General features: G+C 36.4%; 1 protein-coding gene across 4 annotated transcripts in view; it reads left to right on the top strand.

Annotated features, from left to right (window-relative positions):
* Grp170 (hypoxia up-regulated Grp170 co-chaperone protein) overlaps positions 1–26,727 on the top strand; it is a 181,522-nt gene that overhangs the window by 57,198 nt on the left and 97,597 nt on the right. For 3 of the 4 annotated variants that reach the window (XM_081772182.1, XM_081772185.1, XM_081772183.1), the window contains exons 10-12: positions 4,826–5,085; positions 15,135–15,435; positions 23,196–23,361. In XM_081772182.1, coding sequence (XP_081628308.1) covers positions 4,826–5,085; positions 15,135–15,435; positions 23,196–23,361 — 727 coding nt within the window. The remainder of the gene's footprint in view (positions 1–4,825; positions 5,086–15,134; positions 15,436–23,195; positions 23,362–26,727) is intronic. The other variant, XM_081772184.1, reaches the window with a different exon arrangement.

Here is a 26,727-nt window from a genome sequence, read left to right as displayed (position 1 = left end):
TTTTTTTTCATCTTCTACTATAGTTTTGATTTCACTTATTCTCAGTTCGTGTTTAATTTCTTTTATTTTATTATTTGCTATAGCTGAAATCACAATACCAGAAATGTGTTCCGGGGTATGTTGTTCTCCAGTTACATCTATCATTTTCGATTATGTCAATCTCTTCAGGTAGTTTTTAAACGGTCCATGTCTGTATACGTATTCCGTAACTTCTGTATTAATTTCGCCTATCTTTTCTCTATTTTTGAAATTTGGAATAATATATCTTGTCATATTGCATTTTTTTTTTCTTTATTTATCCATTTTATTCCACATAGATTTTATTTGTTCAGTACCTTCATCTGTTCTTGGAGTTTCTCCTACAATTGCTATTTTGATTAGTCCCTCGTTCTTAATCCAAGTCTTTATATATGCATTTTTCTAAATATTTGAAGATGGATCAGTTCTTCACTGCTATTTGCAGTGTTTGAGCTAGGATTGTCGTAATTGCGCTGTAAGTCCTTATTAGGATGTCTTTATACCTTTGTTAGTGTTTGCTTTAATTAATGTTCATTGTTCTCGTAAAAATTCAGTGTTCTCGTATGCCTGCGCAATATCGTAAAAGTGTCATTGAAATTGTCTTGTTATACAAGGCAATTGTAAATGGTCTTCCCGATTTCAAAGTTTAATAACACACGTTTATTTATCCACAGTGATATGTAACTTATATCAAACGAAAGAAAACTCAAAATATTTCAGTGGCTGGCAAAGCTGAAGTTTAGTTAAGTATTCTGTCGCTAGGGCGGCAATCAAGATAGCAAGGAACTACAACAGGAGAGCAGTTTGTGCTATCGAATTTCATTTTAAATAATCTGTATTAGTGCTTAACAGGGTTTAAGTACCAAATTCGGGTTAGTTTCACCAAGCAGGAACTCAATTTGGAAGTAGGAAGTAGTACAGATAGTTTAAGGAAGGTGGGTGTATCTGTAAGAGGAAATCAAAAGGCCGGGCACGAGTTGATGAGAAAATAGTTGATCGTGTGCAAGCTACTCTCCTCAGAAACCCACAAAAATCAACGATTCGTGCAAGCAAAGAATTAAACTTAAAGCACACAACAGATAGGAAGATTCTGCGAAAAAGTTTTTAATTTTCACCCATACCGATTAAAACTGTTGCAGGTGGTAAAACCTGCGGATCGGAGTTGTACGTTGCGATGCAAAATCTTAGGGAAAGAGATTGTTTCATTGACTCAGTTGTATGTAATAAAGCTACCTTCCACCTTTCGAGAAAAGTAAACGAATAAAATGGAAAATCCCCATGATTATGAAAAAGATATATCCGTGATTGCCCCAAAGTGAAGTGTTTCTAGAACGGCACTGTAAACGAACTTTCCCTACCGTCTTGTGTTGCAGGCATGGCTTTTCCCGCAACTAGAAGAGAACATGGAAAAGTTTATTTTCCAGAAGCACGATGCACTCCCACATTGGCACCGGGATGTCAGGAATTAACTTAACAGAAAGTTACCAAATTAAAAATGAGCCAAGAATTAAGACTATCGGATTGATATGTGCCGAATTACAAAAGACACTCATATTGATCATCTTTGACGTGGAAGATAATACGTATATATTTAAAACAAACTGAATTTTTCTTCCATTTAATGAGTTGCATGTAATTGTGAATAAAAAAACGTGAGTTATTAAACTTCGAAATTGGGAAGATCAATTACAATAACCCTATATAATAATAATAATAAAGTCTAAAATTCTTTGTATTTGTGGTGGTCAAAAGTTTGAGGTTTTTCTTAGTTTTTCTAATATTTCTGTTTGTTTATGAAAGTTTAATTTTCTATCGATTCGACCCCAAAGATAATTAAATTTGTCGACGTTTCCAATTTTTGTTTCTCTTATTTTTATTATTGGACCTCTTTCCTATGCTTGATGGTTTGTTTTATTTGGTGATAATGTAAGTTTATTGTCAGTGCACGAATTTCCTAATTCCATTAGAACTGTATGCCCTTTTCATTTAATTTAGTTTCTTGATCATACTGACAACATGATTTCCAAATCGTCGGCATAACCTATCACGCCATAGATTTCTTGCATATTATTAAGACGTTTTATGCATGGTTGTATAGTGATGTCTCTTATTAGAAGTTCTCAAATCGCACCGTATGGGCAACCTTTTGTACTTATTTTAATATTTTTCCCCAGCGTTTGCATTATTCTTTGTCTTCCGTTACAGTATTCTAATATTATACAATGTCTTATTTATGCTAAGTTATTTTAGTTTATGCTAAGTTTATTTATGCTAGCTGTAAAAGGCAGACCACCAGAAGTGTTCAAATGCCCGCTTATTGCGGCGTAAATTACAGTTCGATATCTCTAACTTCTCTTCGAATACGTCTATTAATCTTATATATCTGTTTCTATGCTTTTCTTCTTACTAAAACCATATTGTAGTTTGTCGTTGTTTAAAGTTCTCTTTCAGTCAATTCTTTGTTTTTTATTAATAAGCATATGGGTCGCTAGGATTTCGGTTATCGTTTCTTTCGATATCAGATTTCTTGAAAATCACTAAATTAGATCCTTTCCATCTGTCTGGAATTTGTCCTTTTTTAAAGCATAGATTAAATAGTTTCGACAAGTACAGCGCCCACCTATCCTAGTTTTTCTTACACATTTCCGGTTTTATACAATCTGGACTCGGTGCCTTTTTTTTGTTTTTTCAGTCTTTTAAAATGGTTTATTTCCTAATTTTTGACTTCTTTAAATTCATCAGCCATTGGTGCTACTATCATGAGATGTCTCGGTTGTGTTTGCGTCTCATAATTATCTTGAGAGTTATCGTGTGGCAATATAATGTTTATCAGTTTTTCTACAATTTCCTCTCAGCTTCTCGTGTATGTTCCGTCCAGTTTTTTAAATGTAGAAATAGCAGTTGATGTTTTAACTTTTTTGGTGATTATTCTGTAGGGTTGCCCTCGTGGATCTGTACTTAAAATTTCTTCAACGTAAGTTAGCCAATTCAATTTTTTTTACATTCTATCTTTTTATTTATTTATTTATTTATTTTTTATTTATTTGTGTGCTTTAAATTTCTATATTTATTAAGTGTTCTCTCTCTCTCTCTCTCTCTCTCTCTCTCTCTTAGATTGTAGTCTGAAGTATTCTGATCTGATTTCCCTGCTTTCCTTTTCTTCTTCTTTAGTATTTGACAGTTCATTGGTCCAGGAAGTATTCTCTTTTAGTTGCAGTTGACTTGTTGTTTTAGTTGATTTTTTTTTATGGCAATATTTGTTGCTGCTTTTATTTTCTGGGCAGATTCATCTAGATAATTTCTGTCTTCTGTTTGTGGTAATTTTATTTCTTTCCAATATATTTTACAATTTATTTTCTTCGGGTTATATAAAGTTTTTTTTTTTTTTTTTTTTTTTTTTTTCCTCCCGCTTGATTTGTAGCTGTTTCTATGATGTTTGTTTATATAATGTCAAAAATTATTATTTTCTGATTACTGACTGAGGCTGCGTCCAGGATTTCCAGTTTCTTATTAGGCCATACATCTTTGTTAAAGCTGTTGCCTAGTCTATGGTCGATTTGCCTACATGCCTTTTTCTGTAAGTAGGGAGGTTTCTTTCCTCCTAGACAATTAAGTTATTAAATCCTCCACTCTTCACTCTTTCTCCTCTTTTATCTGTCTTTTTACTGTGCCAGAGGATTCTTGATCCTTTTTGGGATTGCATTTTTTTCCTTTTTGCACAGGGAATACATGTGTTCAGTTTATCTTTGTTTACACAATAATTGCTTTGTCGTGCCCGCCTTTTCCTCAGTGGAGACGAACTTTAAACGCTAGACGTCACTTCCATTACCAGATGACACTTTGCTTAATTTCTGGGTTCAGTTCTGACTCTCGGTCTAATTTCTTTCTGTACTTTTGTTACTGTTCCTCTGTCAAAATTCTGCTGTATCAATACATCAAGCATTTATTCGTCTTTGGAGGCGCAGTGGCTCAGTTGTAGTGCACTTACTTCTGGTTCGTAGGATCCCTGGTTCGATCCCCAGACTAAGTAAGTTTGTGGTGAACAATATCGTTGCGTGAGTTTTCTCGGGATATTCCAGTTTCCTCCCACATTCTCATTCCACCGATTCTTCTATCGTGATTCAAATACCTTAGGCATCCACCTTCCTTAGCCTAAAGGGTATAACGCGGGACGTTAAACTGATAAAAAATATTTTTCATTTCTTCGTCTTTAAAATCGGGTTGTATCAGGTAAGAAATGTTTTTTTCTTGTTGGATTGTTTAACCACTGCTATTTCCTGAAGTTTCTTGTTCTTTGTTATTTTATTAATATCTTTCGCTGTAACTGTCTCTACAATTAAGGCATTTTTCATTTGTTTAAATCCTATTATTTTAATCTGCTCTTTCGGCGGATTTATACTGGTCACTTGGGCTGGTGATACATTCCATTAAAATGGGTATTGTATGTTTTTCCTATATACTATTTAAAATGTGTGGAATGTTCCACGGACTATATATTGGGATCACTGTCATCTACTATCAACGTTTTCTTGTGTACCAACTTCGGGCAAGATCCATGAATTCCTGTTTGCATTTTTAAATGCGTTTTCACCAGTATAATACCTGAAAATTATTTTCCCAAACGAAAAAAAAAAAGAAAGAAGAAAAGGAAGAAAGAAATAATCGATATATCAGCGTACATTTTTGCACTGAAATTTAATATTAAATAAATTTTTCTGTAAGTACTGTATGTTACTAGATATATATTCTTTTTCTCTGTTCCTGTAAACGATAACTTTTTAAATTCATAAAGTATTATTATTTTCAGGGCAATAGGCTCTCTGAACCTTACAAAGGTAGATCTATCAGGAATTGCTGATGCATTGAATGCAAATTCTCTGCCTAACATTGAATCGAAAGGAGTAAAAGCTCACTTTGCTGTTGACGAAAGCGGACTCTTAACCTTGACAAGTGTGGAGTCTGTATTTGAGAAGACCGTTCAAGAGGAGGAGAAAGAGGAAGAAGCTGCTGCTGAGGAAGAGTCTCCATTTTCAAAATTAGGCAGTACAATCAGTAAGCTCTTTTCAGGTGCGAAATATCTTGGTGGTGGTGACGAATTTTTGTTTTAGCTTAATGTGCACTTTTTTCTTTCTTTGTATAATCGTAAATTTATGCAGTTCTTGTAGTTTACCAGTTATAGTAATACCAACATTATGTATCGAAAGAACTGACGTTCGTAAGACGTTTAAACAGCAAACTAACGTTGTTTTATGCACAGAATGACGCTAGAAGAGATTTTTCTAATAGCTAATCACTTTTATTGGGTTATCAAAAAGATTGTATGTACCCTATGAGATGATGGGATGCTTATTAGTTACTTAAAAAAGAACAGTTCTCCGTAATTAGACTTCCTCATTTGGAAAATGAAGTGAACTGATATTTTGTTTATTTCTAATTGGAGAACTACCTTTCGATTCCCGGATCTATTCCCTTCCCGGAAGCGAATCGTACTTAAGTATATTCTTGCTGGTTTTAGTCAGGAAATAAGCTATTTCTTAGCCAGAAAAGCTTAGGGATGAATTTTTTTCTTGATGGTATCAGGTATGGATTAAACATTATTTTTTAATAAAGGAAGCGAAAATGGAAAAGCAATAGGGCCAAGAAATGAATCTGGGTCTCCAGTTACCATGCTGTTGTACCTATATCCACTTTGTTCTACGCTGTACAATACTACGCTATCCAGTTCGTCCTTGTACCAACTACACGCCCTCACTCCATAGATTGGTACCTAGTCATTAATTCTAGTAGGGTATAGTATAATTAATATGAAACCAGGCTGGATATCATAATGGTAATCTGTCACTGTAACCCTCAGACCAATTTTCGATTTCTGGTTCAGATGCACTTCTACTTAATTCCATTGAATTCACATCTGTAGAGGGATATGATGAAATAGAAAATCCTGTTGTTTTCTCAGTTTATATATATATAATAAAAATGTATATAATTTCACTGACATAGATGTTCAGCTAGCATTAGTGCTTTCAGTGCGGGAGAGCTGTGTTAGATTCCCTGTTGGAGTCCGTGTAGTTTCGATTCCACGTTAAACTGTAGTTCCACGTCTCATATAGCCTCGGTGCTGAAATGGACACTAAACTCCAAAACAAACTATTAATATTCACCAATTACTCGAATACTTTTCGATGCATTTAAATATTCAAATAAATGCAATAGTTTTACCACTAACCTTTATAAAAGGTTGTTACCACATACGAAGTGTACAATTCCTTCAACATATAATTCATCTGATGGAAGATTTTACCAGTGATGCTGACGAAGGTGGTAACAAGCTTTAATGGATGTTAGAGGTAAGAGGTTTACATCTATCACAAAGAATATATATGTAGACGGTTGAATGTTTAAGGGTCTTCACTACAGCGAAATTAAACTGTCGCTAATTTTAGAGTTTTTCTGTAATATCTTCAAAACAAATAAAAATATTCGAAAAGCAGAAACGTAGTGAACTAGACAATACAATTTTGCATGTGATACCTTTACCACAGTTCACCTATCTTCTATATTGGTATGCCGCTATTTAAAGAAAAATGTTAAATCTATCTACAGTTGCAAATCGAAAGCAGATAGATGAGTTGCAATGACGGTATCACATACAAAATCTAACTGTCTAGTTCACTACGTTTCTGCTTTTCGAATATTTTTTGTTTTGAAGATATTACAGAAACACACTAAAAATTGCGGTAGTTTAATTTCGCTGTAGTGAAGACCCTTAAGAAGCACAAGCATAATTGTGGTACAGTCTATGCGTTGTGAATAGCGTAGGAACTGCTGTAGGAATGAGGATGTATGGCTGATCTAAGAACGGACTTGGTAGCGTAGTGGTTAGCGCATCGGAACGTTAAGCTGGAAACCAGAACTCGATTTTCGACTCAGTTGTATTTTCTGATTGAAATTCATTAAATTTGCATCTATAAATGCGTGATAAAAAAAATAAATCTCCATTTTCCTATATAGTTTCGTGTAAAGTCATATAAATTGTATATTTGAAAAAGTTATTCTTGGTACTCACTCGGTTAATCGCATTGAAATATTGATTTTGATTATTGATTTAATAAATTATTCTAGATGATGATCTATTCAAAGTAAATGGAATAAAAATTAATAAATTTGTGTGTATTTAAAGTAATTTAGGTATTACACCAGTTGCGTATGGATCTTTATTAAATGTAATTTTCGAGACTCCAAAGGCATGAATGCTTCAGTTAACATTGAGTTCACTGTTCGGTAAGTTACTTTTATAGCTGGTGTTGCCCCTCTGCTGTTTCGTTTCGTATGTTGCGTTGTTCAGTTAAAGGTTTCATTGTGATAGTTCGTCTGTGTGGACTGTGAATTTAAAATGTCCGAAGAGTCTTGAGCTGTAGTACGTGTGAATTTGCAACATTTCAGTTGTGCCATATAATTGTGGGTACATGCTAATGTCAAACAGCGGGTCAAGTTTAGTGTGACGCTTTTTGGATATTTTTCCTTGACAACGGGTTTCTGAGTTCGGTTAGAAACTTTTTTTTCCTTCCTTCGGGATGGACGGAATAGCCTCATGGAACATTAAAGTTTTGTTTGTCATACAGCTTGCACGTGTAATTTGGCATCTCTTTGATAGTTTTTGTAGAAGTTATTTTTGTTGATAAACTTTGTGATGTTGGGTTTTCTATTGTTTGTTTACTGGTCGAATGAAGTGCGATCGTCAGTGCACTTCATTTCTCAATAAGATGGTCATTGCATCTTTCAGATTTTTTTTCGCATACGTGCGTATATTTTTTTTTCGGCAACACAGAAATATTGATAATATGCTTTGACTTCCAATATAACATATTGACTCGACTATATTACGATATTTTTAACTGTCTCCGAAATAAATAAATAAAGGTCACAATTCAAACCATTTGTGTTTGTATGTGTGTTGTGGTCACATTCACGCATAACTTCAAGATATGTGCACAGATCTTTTTATTTTTTAAATTATTTTATTTATTTATTTATTTATTCATTTCATTCCATTCTATTTTTAAAATTTCTGTTCTTAAAAAGTGTGCCTCCCTGATGGTCCCATACAAATTTCATGAGAATCTGATGGTAGCTTTTGGAGCCAAACTTTGAAACACCTCCACGGGTGCAGTATTACCCGTTAACCGATTTCATTGTGTTAATGTTCCTGCGGCATTTTTGTTCTTTTTTTTAAGTATATATATCACTTTTTTTTTCATATAAATTACGTTAGGATCGATGAGCCTTCGGAGTTATACTATGGAACTCCTCAATCACTGGCAGTGTTAATACCGTAATTGGTGTATGACCACGCATAACTTTGACGTAGGCGCACCAATTTTATTTATTTATTTTTACTTTTTCCCCCCGTTTGAAAGTGTGTTTCTGTTATGAACTCGTGTAAATGTTACGAGAATCTAATAGTAGTATTTAATGCTAGACCTTATAACTCCTCAAGGGCTAACATTATTACAGAAATTGCATGTATATTGAAGCATAATTCCATAATGCGTAGATTGATTTAAAAGAAAAATATATATTCACGCATGTTTCATAGGGCTATCCATTTTATAGGAAGTTAATTTAGGTACCTCCTATGCTACTGGTATAATGAGAAATTGGAAAATAAACTAAGTAAAAAGAAGAGCAACCGAATTCAAGGAAGAACTGAAAAGTAGAAAAATATATTATTTTTTAATAATTAATCGACTTCAAGAAGCGCTAAGAAAAATAATTCGCCTGCCCTAGTAGGTAGTTATTTAATTTATGATAAACAGGGACTTTAAGAATCTACCTACTCTAATTATCTATACCATATTGTATCTACCCATATAATATTGATGAAATTTTTATTACTAGAATCTTCAAAAATTGAAGTTTGTGCTAAACCAAAGAACATTTTAATGTTTAATATAAAATTGTAATTCTAGTAGTACTTCTTTATGATGCATTTGTTTGAGTTGGTTCACACTTTAAAAACTTTTGTAGATACTATTAATAAAGCTTAATATTATATAGGTAGATAATAATATGATATACATGCGTTTAGGTAAAAAGGTTCGTAAAGCTACTGCCTTATACCATGTAAATTAAGTGCTTACAGTGAACAGCCAACACATTATGACTACCCGCTATGTTTTTGAACGAAGTTGTTGGACTGATATAAGAAGCATGGGATACAGTAGAACCGCTCGCCAGACGGTGACATGGGCAGCCTAAGATTATTCCTTGTGATGCAGGGAAAGGCTTTCGAATGAACATGCCCAGCTTTGTAGTTAGTGAACCAGGAACAGCCAGGACGGAAGCCAAAAACTACAGACCTATCAGCTTGCTCTCACATATGAGCAAAATTGTGGAGAGGCTGATACAGCGCAGGATGAATGATCACATCTCTGAACAGAAGATCCTCCCACCATATCAGTTTGGATTTCGCCCTGGCCACAGCACTGCCCTTCAACTAGTGCGAGCAGTGGACAGGATCACTTACCAATACAACGTCGGAGGCCACACGATTGGACTGTTCTTGGACATCGAAAAGGCCTTCGACAAAGTATGGCACCATGGACTCCTTCACAAACTGCATGTGACGGGCTTTCCTCTCTACATAACAAAACTACTACAGAACTTCCTCAAGAACAGAACATTCCGTGTCCACCACGCCGGTCATCTAGCGGAACCAAGAACCATCGAAGCAGGAGTGCCTCAAGGCTCCTGCTTGTCACCAACATTGTATAGTGTCTACACGTACGACCTGCCGACCACAATGAACACCATGGTCGCCACATTCGCAGATGACACGGCAATCTTTGCACAGAACACAAACTACAGATACGCTCAGCTCCATCTGCAGAGGCACATTGACCTTCTCCAGGACTTGACCCGCAAGTGGAGAATCAAAGTAAATCCAACTAAAACAACGCTGGTGGACTTCACGAAGAACACCAAGCAAAGACCCATCACCATAACCCTCCAAGGAACAATCCTCCCACTCCAACCCCACGCCAAATATCTGGTTGTGCTCCTGGACAGGAAGCTCACCTTCGAAGAGCACATCAACAACACCGCCAAGAAAGGCACAGCAAGATTAAGAGCCCTCCTACCAATCTTCCTCAGCAATCAACTGTCACTCGAGACAAGGATACAAACCTACCACATGAGTCTCCAACCCATACTCATGTACGCTCATGAAGCATGGCAACATGCAGCACCTTCGCATCTCAAGCATCTCCAGATCGTATAAAACAAATCCCTCAAAGCAATCTCAGGCCATCCACGAGACACTAGTACGCTTCAACTGCACGAAGACCTTGACCTCCAACTGCTTCAAGGCCTTCGCCGCCAAAGATCAACAAACTTCTGGCATCTCATACGCAACTCAGATGAACCCCATCTAAGGGAAATCGGAAAACGTCAGCCACACCGGCAATTCTACCGCATGCCTAGACCACCGTAGGCAACCACAATCCAGGACGGCAAGAATAGAACCTGCGACAGTGGCGGTTCTAAACAACAAATACGTTACAAGCAAGACAGGAGACAACACCACAAATAGAAGGCAAGGGCACTAGCCCGAAACTTCAAGCCAACAATCGACAGGACAAACTCGCTCGCTCGATCGGTCAGTGTGATGCTTGTGCGTAGAATGGGAAGACTGGCGATATTTATATATGAGAGTATATAGGCCAAATTGTGATGGTTAGACGGTTGGGAACGAGCATCTCGGAAACAGCACGACTTGTCGAGTATTCACGAGCTACCGTGATTAATGTCTTGCAAAGGTTCCGACGTCCCACACGTGTAACAGTGTTAACGACACGGCATAATCGATAACGACTGAAATGAGAACATGCTAATCGTCATTGGACCAAACAGCAATGGCACAACGTTGCTTGGTCTGGCGAATTACAATACTGCCTTCATCACATCGATGACCGGGTCAGAATCCGTCGTTTTCCAGGGTAACAACTGCTCAAGACAACCAGGGTAGGATGACGACAGGCCGGTAGTGGATTCATTATGATCTGGAGAAAATGGTCATTCATGGGCCCAATAGTACATATGGAGTGCACTATGACAGCTCCTAACTATTGGAAGATCATTGCTGATCACGTACTCATTCATGTCGGCCATATTTTCAGCTGGGAATGGTATCTTTCAGTAGGACAAAGCTTCTTGTCATAAAGCCAACTCACGCAATTTTAACCCAGTAGCATATCTTTGAAGTGTCATTGAACCGAACTCATCGCTTCCCTCCGCGAAAATTTAGAGGAATTGAATAGTGAGTGCAGATGTGATGCGCCATTCCTCCAGCCATTTACCAAGGTCTCATTGCTTTCTATCCCAAACCGCATTGCTGCTGTCCTGCGAGTCAAAGGTGGACATTATATCGTCGCATGAGAACCAGAAGAACGTAACTCTGACTTTTGTTATCTTCATGTTTGGACATAATTTTGAAAGCCCCACTTGGTGTAAATGAAACGTAGCGCCATCTGTTCTCCTTGTCGATCGTCTTGTAGCTCAATTACCATCTTATTAAAAACACATCTTTCTAAGAAAATAATGTTTTTGTCTCTCACCTGTAAACCTAATTACGAAAATGGAGTTACGTTTCTCTAGTTCTCATGTGACGATATATATTAGGTAGATGGCAATAGTGCTCTGGTTGGCCATATACTTTATTAGGTTAGGCTAGTTATTTGCTTTTTAGCACTTTTAAAAGTCGGTTAATATTATTTTGAATTTTTTAATTATTAGTAGTAGTAGAAATGCAATTTTGTGAAAATCATACTCACAGCATACTCGCAGACTAGCTCTTTACATTTAGTTTTTCATACAGTGCGTTTTTATCACTCTCGCGACTGTGCCGTGGTGTAGCAAGACTTAAGGTCATATGTAAGGGCATCATGAATATTTTGATTCAATTCGATTGACCCTAAAATTTGAGATTAATTTACTTTCACTATGGTTCCATGGAGTATTTATATCGGTGTATACTTTTGGTATTCAATAATAATCTGACTGGGATTCACATCTTAAATGGAGCTTTAAATATATGTGTTTTCCGTTATATAATATTTTCAGTGTGTGTAATTCCGGTATTTTGTGCTGGATGGTTATTCATTTCATGAAAATAATCTCAAAACCTCGGGGTCGTGTTAGAGGTCGTATAAAGGTTAAACCAATAGACCTGTATCACCATTTTATATATTTTCAGTAATATATAAAAATTTATATGTATATACCTAAGTGTATATATATATATATATATATATATATATATATATAATTGTGTAAATTCCAAACTTCTTTTTGTGAAAAGTCAAAAGCTTGAAGTATAAACTTAATATTTTAGTAGAATGAAGTAAGTCTAGGAATCATTGGTTAACAAGGGATTATATCAATATATCGTTTAAGGGGTTTTATTTTGGTGTGAATTTTGCTGCATTCTTTTTCACTTGTTTCATGTAATGTTTGACAAGTGCTATACCATAAAGGCTAAACACGGATAAGGGGTAATTTGTCATTTGCAGTGAGCTATTAGTGTGTGTTAAGAATCTATAGTATTTAAGAAAGAATAGGATATTCCGTACCTTGATGTAATTAGTCACAAATACATTCGAAGATGTTTCAAACTTGAGCATGAGAGATAGATAGAAGTGTTTCAGTGAAATTATTATAAATATTGGGGTTCTTGTAATACTGGCTGTATATCATGTGTATACTCAACGTAGGTAAAGTTTGAACCACCTTAGCAACAAACTTGAAGTTTTACATTCTGCGTTTCCGATAGCCAACAATAAAAGACTTAATATACTCATTCGTTAGTGGATTTTGTAATCCTACTGTATTGGAGGTGAGAAATTATACTTGTCTCACATGATGGTCTGCACACCCGTCAACGGCACCTGATTCAAGCCCTGGTCTTGTTCGGAGTCCGCGTTAGAAGTAGTCTTGTCTTTCACAACATCGGGATTACACAAGGACGTAAAACATAAAATCTCACATTTGCATTGGTAATGCCGTCAGGTAAATTATTTCCTGTCAAATAAAAAAGCATATTGCACTTTTATAGTATGTATATATATATCTTTATTGCTACTTTCTGTTTATCATATTTCTGTATTGTTACACATCACTTACCTGCCAATTAATATTAGCACAGTGCTGCAATACTTTTTTGTTATGCTTCGTAGACTCACATTGGTTGTGTGTATTGTATAGAAGTGTTGCAGTGTGCTTACGTTGTCACATCCAGTAGTGTAACTACGCTTGAATGTTGTGTGTGATAATAATTTATTAATTTAGTACAACTTGCACTTTCTTGATAAAATAAGGGCGCTAGAGCAAATCTTATTATATATTGTCTACCTCCTGATTTTCTGTATTCGATAGTGGGATCGCGGTGGCTCGTTAGTAGAGTACTCATCTCGGGTGCGTGGAGTCCCTGGTTCGATCCGAGCAGCCGTCAAGTGGACTTTGTGATGGACAGACCCCATGTCCACGGGTATCTAGGGGATCCTAATTTCCTCTCACTTTTCGTTATTCACTATTAGCATCCACCACCTTATAATTACAGTATCCCTTAGTCTTGGTGCATAATAATGGGACACTAAACTATACATACAAAATTTATCATGGAGCAATTTAGGCACTTATGAATGGGCCAGCAAAATATTTTTTTTTAACTTTATTTCTTATCCAATTTCGAGGTCACCTTGCGAAAACAAAAGGAACCAGTAAAATTTAATATATGAAAGGCTAATAATTCTTTCTTATCTGAAGGCGTGGTGTCTCAGTGGCAGTGTCTTTGGTGCGAAAGCTCGCTGGTTCTACCCCAAGCTATGTGAGCTTGTGGTGAACACCCCCCGCTTGTTGGTTTTCTTAGGGTTCTCCCCTTCCTCCTATTATCTGCATTCTACTAATTCTTTAATCATCACTCTCGTTCATTAATCACATGTCCCCTGTGACCTATAGAGCACAAAAATGGGACATTGAACTAAAGATTTCATTTCCTTTTTGATTCATAATCAACCAGTTTATAGGAATGAGATCGATATATAATCTAGCAGACAGGATGCTTTAAACTAATTTTGTATATAATTCACATTAACGAGTGGCAATGGTCGAACCCGTTTCTGATTTGCTGTGCCAGTGCAATATGTGATTCTGTTAGAGCCTGCGAACTTAATTGTTTACAGTAGGACGAGGAAGAGCAGGAAAAAAATCAACTACACACTTCTCTCGGTTTTCAGCGTCGCGTCGTCTGCCTTGCAAATATGACACTCTTAACCACCTCGTTAGCTGATCTGTAAATATCCAGTTAATAGTTTTGAGATTTTCATGATGTGCTGAAAGTACTTTAGCACGAAGTGATAGTGTCCTAAAGTTGTCTTTAATTCAGTAAGTGGGAATGCCTTTTCCCCTGCTCCTTCAAAAGAATTTCGGTATCCCACTGCGAAATTCAATCACTACAGATAACTCATTTCATAAATGGAAAACTCTATAACTGCTACTAGAGTATTCATGATTCCTTTTTTGATTCGTTTTGCATATCTTTGTTATTTTATATCTTGATGATACGGCGATTCAGCATATTTTCTATTATTATTATTATTATTATTATTATTATTATTATTATTATTATTATTATTATTATTATTATTATTATTATTATTATTATTATCGTTAAACGTTTCTAGATTCACAGCTAGGCAGATAAATTCAATGTGTTCACAGCAAAACTTTGAGTTTATATTTCTCGGCTGGTTGTGTAAAGGGTATTAAGTCACAAAATTCCATTTTTTAGTTTTAATTATCACTGGAAAGTGAAATTTTCTCTACACGTGTGTATAGGCTGCTGAATTAAAATCGTATCTATCTTATGAGATTGCGTATTCTGAGGTATCTTAAGAAATCACCAATATGCTTGATTTAAAAAAAAAAAATGTATAAGCACCCGAGATTTATAAATTACAGAAACATATCAAGTTCTGCGCCCAAATCTTAACTGATCACTTTTGTTCTTACAAAACTTTTGTCTTTGGCTTGTATTATATGTTTGCGTTTGTCATTAATAGGCGGTGACGAGACACCTCCTCCAGCTGAACAAAAGAAAGAAGAAACTGAAGGTAAGTCTGACGATGCAAAAAAAGAGCAACCGGAATCATCACCAGAGACTGAAGGAAAATCAGAACAGGAGGAGAAGAAATCTAAAGAAAAGGAAGATAAAGCTAAAACAGGAGAGAAAGCAAAGAATGATACTAAGAAAGACGAAAAGAAACCTAAAGTTGTGATTGTGAAAGAACCAATTTCAACACAGGAACAAGCATTAGATGTTAAAGATTTGGATGGAACTCAGCTTCAGAATTCCTTTAAAAAGTAAGTTAACTCAGTTAAATTCTTCGACAACTTAAACGGTTTAACTGATACATTTCCTACTGATTAGTAGTAAACTTAATTAGTTGATGAAAACTGTTAATTGGTATATTAGCAATGGCGTCTCGTGACATAATTTTTCGGAAGTTCACAGTCGTTAAAAAAATTCGAATTCTAGAATTCTTTCAATCTCCTAAATGAGAAAACTATCAATGAAAGTAACCATATATATATATATATATATATATATATAATGTTTTATTTCTGGAGGTACTCAGTGGTACGCCGTACTAGCGCTTTTTCAATGAGAACGGAATATTTCCTTTTAAAAAAAGAGCTTGACGAGAAAATACGAAAATACCAAAGAGTAAATGCATAGTTTTATTGAAAATTAGATTTTTTTATTGTTTTCCTTTGAGTCATTCTGTTTCAAATCAACCAGTGATGAAAAATTCATGATCTCAGATTTTGATGTTTTTTGTATATTGAAAGACATGTTTGAGAATAGTTATTTCCCAAAATAAAACTTTTCCAGCCATTACAATTAGTAATTAGTTACGCAAGTAGCTTCAAGGTCACGACTCAAACACGGCTGTTTTTGCATTTTATTGTTTATTTCAATAACCATCAGTAGATTTCAAATCTGTAATCAAAACTAATGAATATTGTATAGATGTAGATTTATAGCACGATTTAAGTCCTAAGTTCAGGCCCCGGAACGAGCATGTGGTGAAAGTTGTACATGTGTGAAATTTTAGCACAAGGTGAAGAAATACCTATATTTTGTGTGAACCAAATTTGGTTTTGGGTATTTGAACCTAAGGGCCAAAATAAAACTTCTAGTATGTAGTAAAATTTTCAGTAGTAATGAATCTGCAAGGGATTAATACATTCTTCAAATGGCTATTTCAGGTTAATGAACCACGGAAATCACCCAGAAGAGCCTTGGAAGGTGATCGCGTAATCAGTAACCATTTGAAATATGACAGTGTGGCTATACATGAATTCTTAGCAGTGTTCTTGGCAAACTTAAAAACGGAGCTACCATTCCTTAAACATGTCATATATTTCAGTGATGGTTCTGGGGTTCAATACAAAGATTGTAAAAATTTCAAGAACATTTGTATGCACAAATCAGATTTTGGTCGTATATGTAAGTGGCATTTCTTTGCCACTTACTCGTGCGAGTTTACAGAGTACAACTGCGAACTAAATATTAAATGCACAGCAATTTCACAAAGAAGCTGTGGACAAAATCACATCTATTATATATATTGTACCAAATGAAGATGTTCAGCAACATCGCACAACTCAAAAAATAGGTTTATCCCTGTGAAAACAATACCTGGAACAAGAAATAATCATGCTTTCATTCCTGATAGTGAAATAAGTTTTAAAATTGGACTATGGAAAAGCTACAGTGTGTTTGCGTAGATAACACAAGCACAAACAAAAGACATCAGAAGTAAGTCTTGGATCCAGGAAAATTTATAGCGTGTGTCTATCATTGTATATGGTGGATTGGGATGGTGCTGGAATATTTTGAGGGATATCAGAACTACAACACAAAGTTCTTACACCCTGCAGGGCCCGAATCTACTTTTCACTGGTCTCGAAGCGACGATATCGTATGGATGCCAGCTGGTAACATTCTTATTGATGCAATAGATCACATTTCTATCACGGCTAGTGGAAGATCACATAGTGTGTCACATGAGACTGTTAATAAAATTAACGATTTGTTCAAGAATTTCAGTAAACATTGATACATTACGTAATACTGATTTTAGTAGATAAGGCAACTGTTATTTTTTGCCATAATTGCAGGCAGGGGCACCTAAAGAAAATTTTTTAGGGGGTGCCATTGCATGGTTGGAATATTGCTTCTGGCATTTAATATATGTGGTTTGCTATATTACATATATATTTTCGTAAGCCAGGGGGCCCTGCCCTCCCCCCCCCTCATTTCGGGTCCCCATGATTGTAGGCTACTGTGTGGAATAGTTGTAATAAAGTTATACAGTATCTAATAGCCTATATCATTATTTCAGAAGCTCGTTAAGAGGCAAAAGACACAGTCAGATTTTTGGGGGCCTTAGGTTCAAATAACCAAAACCAAATTTGGTTCACACAAAATATAGGTATTTTTTCACCTTGTGTTAAATTTCACACATAAACAACTTTCACCACATGTCTACAATCATGGGCACCCGAAAGGAGGGGGGGAGGGCAGGGCCCCCTGACTTACGAAAATGTATATGTAATATAGCAAACCACATATATTAAATACCAGAAGCAATATACCAACCATGCAATGGCACCCCCTAGAAAATTTTCTTTAGGTGCCCCTGCCTGTAATTATAGCAAAAAATAATAGTTGCCTTATCTACTAAAATCAGTATTACGTAATGTATCAATGTTTACTGAAATTCTTGAACAAATCGTTAATTTTATTAACAGTCTCATGTGACACACTATGTGATCTTCCACTAGCCGTGATAGAAATGTGATCTATTGCATCAATAAGAATGTTACCAGCTGGCATCCATACGATATCGTCGCTTCGAGACCAGTGAAAAGTAGATTCGGGCCCTGCAGGGTGTAAGAACTTTGTGTTGTAGTCCTGATATCCCTCAAAATATTCCAGCACCATCCCAATCCACCATATACAATGATAGACACACGCTATAAATTTTCCTGGATCCAAGACTTACTTCTGATGTCTTTTGTTTGTGCTTGTGTTATCTACGCAAACACTCTGTAGCTTTTCCATTGATGTAGAGGAAATTAGTCCAATTTTAAAACTTATTTCACTATCAGGAATGAAAGCATGATTATTTCTTGTTTCAGGTATTGTTTACACAGGGATAAACCTATTTCTTGAGTTGTACGATGTTGCTGAACATCTTCATTTGGTACAATATATGTAATAGATGTGATTTTGTCCACAGCTTCTTTGTGAAATTGCTGTGCATTTAATATTTAGTTCGCAGTTGTACTCTGTAAACTCGCACGAGTAAGTGGCAAAGAAATGCCACTTACATATACGACCAAAATCTGATTTGTGCATACAAATGTTCTTGAAATTTTTACAATTTTTGTATTGAAACCCAGAACCATCACTGAAATATGACATGTTTAAGGAATGGTAGCTCCGTTTTTAAGTTTGCCAAGAACACTGCTAAGAATTCATGTACAGCCACACTGTCATATTTCAAATGGTCACTGATTACGCGATCACCTTCCAAGGCTCTTCTGGGTGATTTCCGTGGTTCATTAACCTGAAATAGCCATTTGAAGAATGTATTAATCCCTTGCAGATTCATTACTACTGAAAATTTTACTACATACTAGAAGTTTTATTTTGGCCCTTAGGTTCAAATACCCAAAACCAAATTTGGTTCACACAAAATATAGGTATTTCTTCACCTTGTGCTAAAATTTCACACATGTACAACTTTCACCACATGCTCGTTCCGGGGCCTGAACTTAGGACCTAAATCTACATCTATACAATATTCATTAGTTTTGATTACAGATTTGAAATTTACTGATGGTTATTGCAGTAAACAATAAAATGGAAAAACAGCCATGTTTGAGTCGTGACCTTGAAGCTACTTGCGTAATTAATTACTAACTGTAATGACTGGAAAAGTTTTATGGTTTGGTATAGAAAAGGTCACGAAAAAGTCACGAAATTTCATTTTGGTATTTTAGTAGACACCCTGATGTAGGTCGGTGAGGCCTGGCACGAAGTCGGCGTTCCAAAACATTCCAAAGGTGTTCTATAGGATTGAAGTCAGGACTCTGTGCAGGCCAGTCCATTACAGGGATGTTATGGTCGTGTAACCGCATACACAGGCCGTGCAGTATGAACAGGTGCTCGATCGTGTTGAAAGATGCAATCGCCATCCCCGAATTGCTCTTCAGCAGTGAGAAGCAAGAAGGTGCTTGAAACATGAATGTAGGCCTGCGCTGTGAGAGTGCCACGCAAAACAACAAGGGGTGCAAGCCCCCTCCAAGAAAAACACGACCACATCATAACACCACCACCTCCGAATTTTATTGTTGGCACTGCACACGCTGACAGATGACGTTCACCGGGCATTCGCCATACCCACACCCTGCCATCGGATCGCCACATTGTGTACCGTGATTCATCACTCCACACAACGTTTTTCCACTGTTCAATCGTCCAATGTTTACGCTCCTTACACCAAGTGAGTCGTCGTGTGGCATTTATCTGCTGGATATGTAACTTATGAGCAGCCGCTCGACCATGAAATCCAAGTTTTCTCACCTGACGCCTAACTGTCATAGTACTATCCAGATGCAGTTTGGAATTCCTGTGTGATGGTCTGGATAGATGTCTGCCTATCACACTTTACGACCCTCTTCAACTGTCAGCGGTCTCTGTCAGTTAACAAACGAGGTCGGCCTGTAGGCTTTTGTGCTGTACGTGTCCCTTCACAATCACATCAGACACAGTGGACCTAGGGATGTTTAGGAGTGTGAAAATTTTGCGTACAGACTTCTGATACAAGTGACATCCACGTTCGAAGTCCGTGAGTTCCGCGCAGCACCCCCATTCTGCTTTCTCACGATGTCTAATGACTACTGAGGTCGCTGATAATAAGTACCTGGCAGGAGGTGGCAGCACAATGCACCTAGTATGAAAAACGTATGTTTTTGAGGGTGTCCGGATACTTTTGACCACATAGTGTAATAGTATTATAAATATTATTAAATATATTAAGTAGCAACAAACAGTACACGATATTTGGTGGTTCACGTGCTCTTGTGGACTGCACAAGCCGAAGCCACTGTATATTAGTTCATCCGAGGCCTGTTATCTGATTCAATCTTTACTTTTACAAGCTGAACAATAACAGTTAAGGAGCGTGTCTTATAACCACAATTGTAGGTTCAAATATTTTTCCTTCAAACTGTTTAAGACTGTTCGTGTCCTGTTAACTCTGATCCTTACAAGATTTCTAAACATATATTCTCTGATGTGGCACAAACATTTTCACATCAAGTTTTTGAAGCTGTAACTGATGATGAAAGTTGTGTGAGGCGTTGTGTTGAGTTAATGTGTAACCTCCGGTGGTCTGAGATTGGTTAATTTGATGAATAGATCAAAATTGTAGTCGTAAGCATCTTCTCAATTATTTTCTAATAATCTGTGTAATATAGCAGGGTCCAGTTCTCTATTTTAAAAATTAAAAAATGAATAAATTAAAAGCCACTGTAACCGTAGAATATCGTTACCGTGATGACTTGTACATGGTTTCCATTAATGATGAGGTGCACTCATGTACAAAATGATTGTTGCATATCTATAACTGTCTTCTTGTAAGAATATAATTTAATAGTGATTTTGCAGAGTACTTTTAATATTGATACTGTGTATAATCGGGAAATGTATATTTGTAGTAAATTTCATAGGAAAAGAATTATAAGTACGAACATTAGAATGAGTAAATCAAAATGTTGCTGAATGGACAAGAAAGTTTTATTTTAGTTTTATTGTTCTTATTTACTGCTCTTTTGGCATGAAATTTGCCACATATATGTCTTTGAGTATACACATATTAACACTATAAGAAATACCGGGAAAATTCGTTATCAAATTATATTCCTACAACATCTTTATAGACATGTGACAATAATTTGGGACATGAGTGTACATGAACACTTCAGTGTTCATACATAAGAACTAGTGATTCTAAGTAGACTGGATCTGATAACGAAAATCATTGTGTGCTTCTAAAGTAATTCTGATTTTTATATATCCGTATACATATATATATATACATGAATAAATTGTAATCATATTTTAAATCTTTCGCTCTTCCTTAGTTCCAATGTAACTTAGGGGTTCACTCAGCCTCTGTAAAACGGGCATCTGAGGAAATCAGAAGGGTAAAGAAGGTAGTTGAAGCGTGGTACTCACTCCCTGTACAAGTATATGCCAAAGTCTAGAAAATGTGAAGCCTGTGACTTTCCTCAGATACAGTCGCCCTTTGTCTTATATATTTACATATTTTATGTATGAAAGGTTATCAAAAATGAAAACTCGAGTAGTTTGCAACATGAAATATGTATGAAGTAGTAACACTGAGAATGATCGTGCAGCACCTTGTGGTTACTCTATTTTCGGTTACCTTGTTCTCTTTTGGTTAAATCGTGTCTGTGAAAAGAGTAATTGCACTTTGGTTTTTCTTTTCGCGCTCTCATACATTCACCTACACTCTAGGTACTGTTTTTCTTCTGTCCACATATTACTCTTCTCTTTCTCCTCCTCTCCCCCTTTATTACAAGGTACCAGTAAGTTTCTTGCAGTTTTTGACGACCCATTAATCATGCACTCACAGAGAACAAACGAAATGATGCATGTGCTTGCCAAGCAATCAGGAGTTAGTTTGATCATCGACCTTCAGTAATAAACGCACGTTGCGCACATACAGCAGGCATAGTTTTTCCAGTGTCAAAGAGAAATTGAGATATCGAAGCAGCTTGTTCATGTGTGTTTGTGTTTGCTGTATGACTTTAAACTGGGCTTGTCAGCTGTCGCATCAAGTCGCCCCATATGCCAGGTATTTCGGAAGAATGCCGTGAACGAACGCACTGGCAGGCATTGGCTACAGAAATTTCATTCGGGAAATGTGAGTCTTTTGGATGATATCACACAGCGACCACATGCGTTGAATGCCGAGGTCCTGAAGGCAGCCATTGAGGACGTCAGTAATCTAACGTGTGATGAATTTGCAGAAAGGTTCCATGTTTCTGCTGAAACAGTCAGACTGCACCTGCATGGGATAGGGAAGTCATACAAGGTAAGCGAGTGGGTATCCCACACATTGTCGACAGCCAAAAAGGAATAGCGAGTGACAGCTGTTTCTCCTTGTTCATTCGGCACCTGAACACACCCATCTTTGATTGCTTGCTCACTGGTAACGAAAAGTGGGTCCTCTATGACAATTCCAAGCGTACCAGGTATTGTTGTCGCCACGTGACCGTGTTTCTCACACCTCAAAGTCCACCTCTGCACCTACGAAAGTTTATGTTCTCTGTATGGTGGAATTGTTGGCAAGTGATGCATTACGAGCTGCTCCTACCTCGTCACTGCTGACTTCTACTCTCAGCAGTTAAAAGATGTATCGTGCATTGCAGCAGAAAGAACCGGCGTTTGTGACTCGCAAGGGTGTGCTATTTCTGCTAGACAATGCTAAGCCACATGTGGCAAAGAGGAAATGGGAGATCCTTCAGCAACTTGAGTGGGAGACACTGCCATGCGCCATATTCATCGGACCTTGTGCCAACAGATTACCACTTGTTTCATTCTCTCGACAACCACCTCTGTGGAAGATCCTTCGCAAATGAGGGAGGCCTGCGGAACAATTCAAGGACTTTTTTGCATCCATGACCGCCGAGTTTTATCACCAGGGTATTGTGCAGGTGCAGAAACGTTTGCAAAAGATGTTGGATGCTGATGGAGATTACTTCGAAGCTTAAAGATACGTACCGTTCTTGTGTTGCTCTTTACCACTGCTCTAGAACGGCAGAAACTTTTGGTTACCTTGTATATTGTGCCTACTCAAAGCAGTATAAATACCATATAATATAATTGTGGTATATAATATAACATTAATAGAGAAGATCGAACAATTTTGACACTATTCCTTTAAGAACGAAGTATATCCTTTTCTGCCTTTTATGTCGTATGTTTAGTTAATTGTGCTCTTGTCTTCTGTTTTTAGGATCGAAGCGCTTAATGAATTTGACAGACAAAGGCACAGGCGAGAAGCAGCAATGAATGGACTTGAAAGCTTCGTTTTAGAAGTTCAAGAGAAGATGGGAGTAGAAGAATTTAGATCAGCAATTTTGGATGAAGAAGCAGATGCTATACAGAAAGCTTGTTCAGAAGTATGTGTGTATATTTCTCTCTTTATTGGAGTACAAAGAATTAACAGAAATTTTATCCAGAAAGTTTTATGTAGCCAAGTTATAAATAATTCTCTTAATATCTCATGGGATTTCTTTGAAATAATCAGGACGGCAGTTGTGGCAAAACAAAACACCAAAAGAGGCAAGCAAAATCAGAAAATAAGTTTAAATAATGGCAGTTTACATTGCTAGAATGAAACCAAAAGGTATTTCATTCTTATAGTAGTGAAATGCATCTGCCTAGACCAGCGTTTCCCAACCTTTTTCAACTTGCGGCACACTACGTGTGTAACTTGAATTCTCGCGGCACACTCATAGATATTATTGTTATTATTATTTGCAAATATAAAATACCATGGTATTTTTTCTCCTGTGACTACTGATCTCCTTCTCACAGAGATAAAAGCTATGATCACTGGTTTTCCCCTATGCTAACTCATTATGCTTATTTTTTATTCTAATTTTTAAATAGAAAACAATTGCAATGAAATATAGGACTCAGATTGTTAAAAATACGCTTTCTTTTTCGAAAACTGTATCCAACCTTTCACTAAGAACGAAGATCTCTAAATAACGAACGAACAAACAAATGTCTTGTACTTTTAACTTTGCTGTTTTAACCAAAACCGGTGCATATTATTGCAATCATACAACTTGCAATGCGTCGAAGTCAAAACACAGCTGTTGAACAAAGTGTTGTTCTGTCATTCACGTGCGAATGAGTGTTCTACGAACGTTCACTTGACGCGCACCGTACAAGTGCTTCCATTTCTCTGTGTTAGTATGACTCTCAGTTGAAACGTAACATAGTACATAAATTCATAGTAATGTGAAAGACAATTTTTTTTTCCTGTCTTGCAATTTGGTTGCTATAGAGTTAATAATTTTGTTTAGATTTCCTCGCGGCACACCAGCGGTCCATTCGCGGCACACCGGTTGGGAAACGCTGGCCTAGACTGTAATACTCCTTTTCCATCACCGACTATATTTAGTATGATGGTCTTTGGCCATAAATAATTGCAGGAAATCGAAGCTTCCATTGAAAGAGATTTTCATTCAGCAGAGCACACTTTGACTTAGTTTAGCTCATTTATCCGTGCATCCTTTCCAGAGTTCCGTAAGTGTTGTGGCTCGACGTTTTGTCACGTTCCGTTTTAATGGACCAAAGGCAGAAAAGTCAATGGATGATACATCTGGCAAGTTAACACAAACGTGTCCAAGTGAGATAGCCTTAATTCCTGTCACTTGTTACATACGAGCCACATTGGCCACCGGTGTTCAGGCGATATACTGGTTGTATCATGGTGGATGTGGACTCTGACGGTTCATAGTCATACAAAGTAAGGGGAAGTTGGCAGTATATGGTATATAGTAAGCAGTATTTATCTTCATATTAGATGCCACTCTGTGTATAAGAAGTTTCCCCGTAGTACCACTACCAGAATTCCTTTGGGAAAACTTTCCTTCTATGTGTAAATAATCCACTCTGCGTCCTCCTTTCCATCGATAAAACGGTAGTGTATTGAACGCATTTGCAGTAACCTGGTCAGATGAACCTACACCTCATCTAGGGTGATGACGTAACGCCATTTATCACCCGCTAGGTAACGCTTATAATGACCTTTGGCCTATTAAAATGGTAACAGTTGAACTCTGGAAAATATGCAAGGTTGAATGGGTTAAACTGGATCAGACTGGACTGAATGGAAGCCTCCTTCAATGAAAGCTCCGATACCATTCAATTGTTCATCACCAGGGTCATCATATTGAAAATAATCAGTGGTGGAAAAGGGTTTTTAGGGTTAAAGAAGAGCAGACAGCGGCAATTGACTATCGTGAGAACGAAACGACAGTGAATTTTATGAGATTAATATGCCAAAAGCTCACATTAAATCTGTTAATCTACATTAAGAATTGTAAATAACACTAATAAAAGTATCAAAACTTTGAAAGTATCAATACCAGAACATATCGAAAAACATTTTCTTAGATTGTACACATGCAGATTATATAGTCTCTCCGTTAAGATCAGTTTGAGGCCTGAAAACGATTGTTCACCATCTACTGATTTAACAGGAAGTTATTTGAAGTCGCCACAAACTTGGAATTCATGGCAACATCAACCGCACCTCCATGTATTCGTTGGTCAACAATGCTCACGACTTTATCTCAAGATATATGAATAATTAAATTCATTCAATATATCAAAGTGGTATAGCCAACAATAAAGAATGCGTAACAGGAATGAAGAGAATAAGTATTTGTCTCATTCATTTAAAGTACAAGAATAGTATCTGTCAGTTACGAATGTCTTCGCAGAGTTCAAAAGGGTGCATTAAAATATGTTTATAAAAAGAAAATGCAAAAGCTGAGTTAAGAGTGTAGCATTAAATAATCTATATATATATATAAAAGACTAAATCCAGTAATTTACTCATCAAAAGATCTTCGAAATTATTAATAGTAGAACTGAAATTTCGCATAAATGCACCGTAGGCTGCGTAGAAGACGGGGTTTTGTTAAAACTATTGGAAAATATACACTCGACTGCTATTGAATTATTCTATACCTTTATTCTTAATCTGTACCAACCGCAACTCAGTTAATTATCTTAATAATATTCCACAATTACACTAACATGGAATATGTCTCAATATTACTCTAATAAAAAAAAACATACTATATCTTCAGTACATAATCTTTTCCGATCAATATATCTTCAATCTCTAGTGATTTAATATTCCTACTCTTTATAGCCATCTTGTATAAACAAAATCGATCAATATCTATTACAAATCGTGATTCCAAATATTCCACATCCATCTAGATTTCACTCAATCCATTAGAATCTATATTCATTACATGAACTGTTTACACTAGATGGATGTGGAATATAGTAATAAGGGTATGTGTCATTATATCAAAACCTTGCAAGCCCGTGGCCTCATTCCATACCTTCCAACAGGTTTTGCGAAGTGTAACCCTCTAAAAGATAAAACAATGAGGCTTCTATTTGTGTTTCTTCCTCCAGATCTTCGAAACTACGAGCATTAAAACTTTGAAATTTTTTATAAATATTCCCCACCATAATGGAACACCATCAATAAATGTATTTCAACCATTTTCTGTTATCTGCATTCAATGTATAAACAAATGCCAACCTTAGTACACTTAAAATAAAAGTTCAGAATACTTTTTTTCTCCGGTGATATGTACTTTAAGAACTTGTCGTAAGAACTATGAATAGCAAGTTTGAAAAATTAGGAACTTTTAAATAATTAAAATATAGGCTATATTCGACTCAATATAAATTTATCAATGTTAAAAATGCTTTGAAAATGGGTT

Source organism: Thermobia domestica, chromosome 9 (assembly GCF_964235325.1).
Source record: "Thermobia domestica chromosome 9, izTheDome1.hap1.1, whole genome shotgun sequence".
In the NCBI taxonomy this organism is placed as follows: Eukaryota; Metazoa; Arthropoda; class Insecta; order Zygentoma; family Lepismatidae; genus Thermobia; species Thermobia domestica.
The sequence above is the reverse complement of the archived record's forward strand: the minus strand, read 5'-3'. Positions and strand labels throughout refer to the sequence as shown.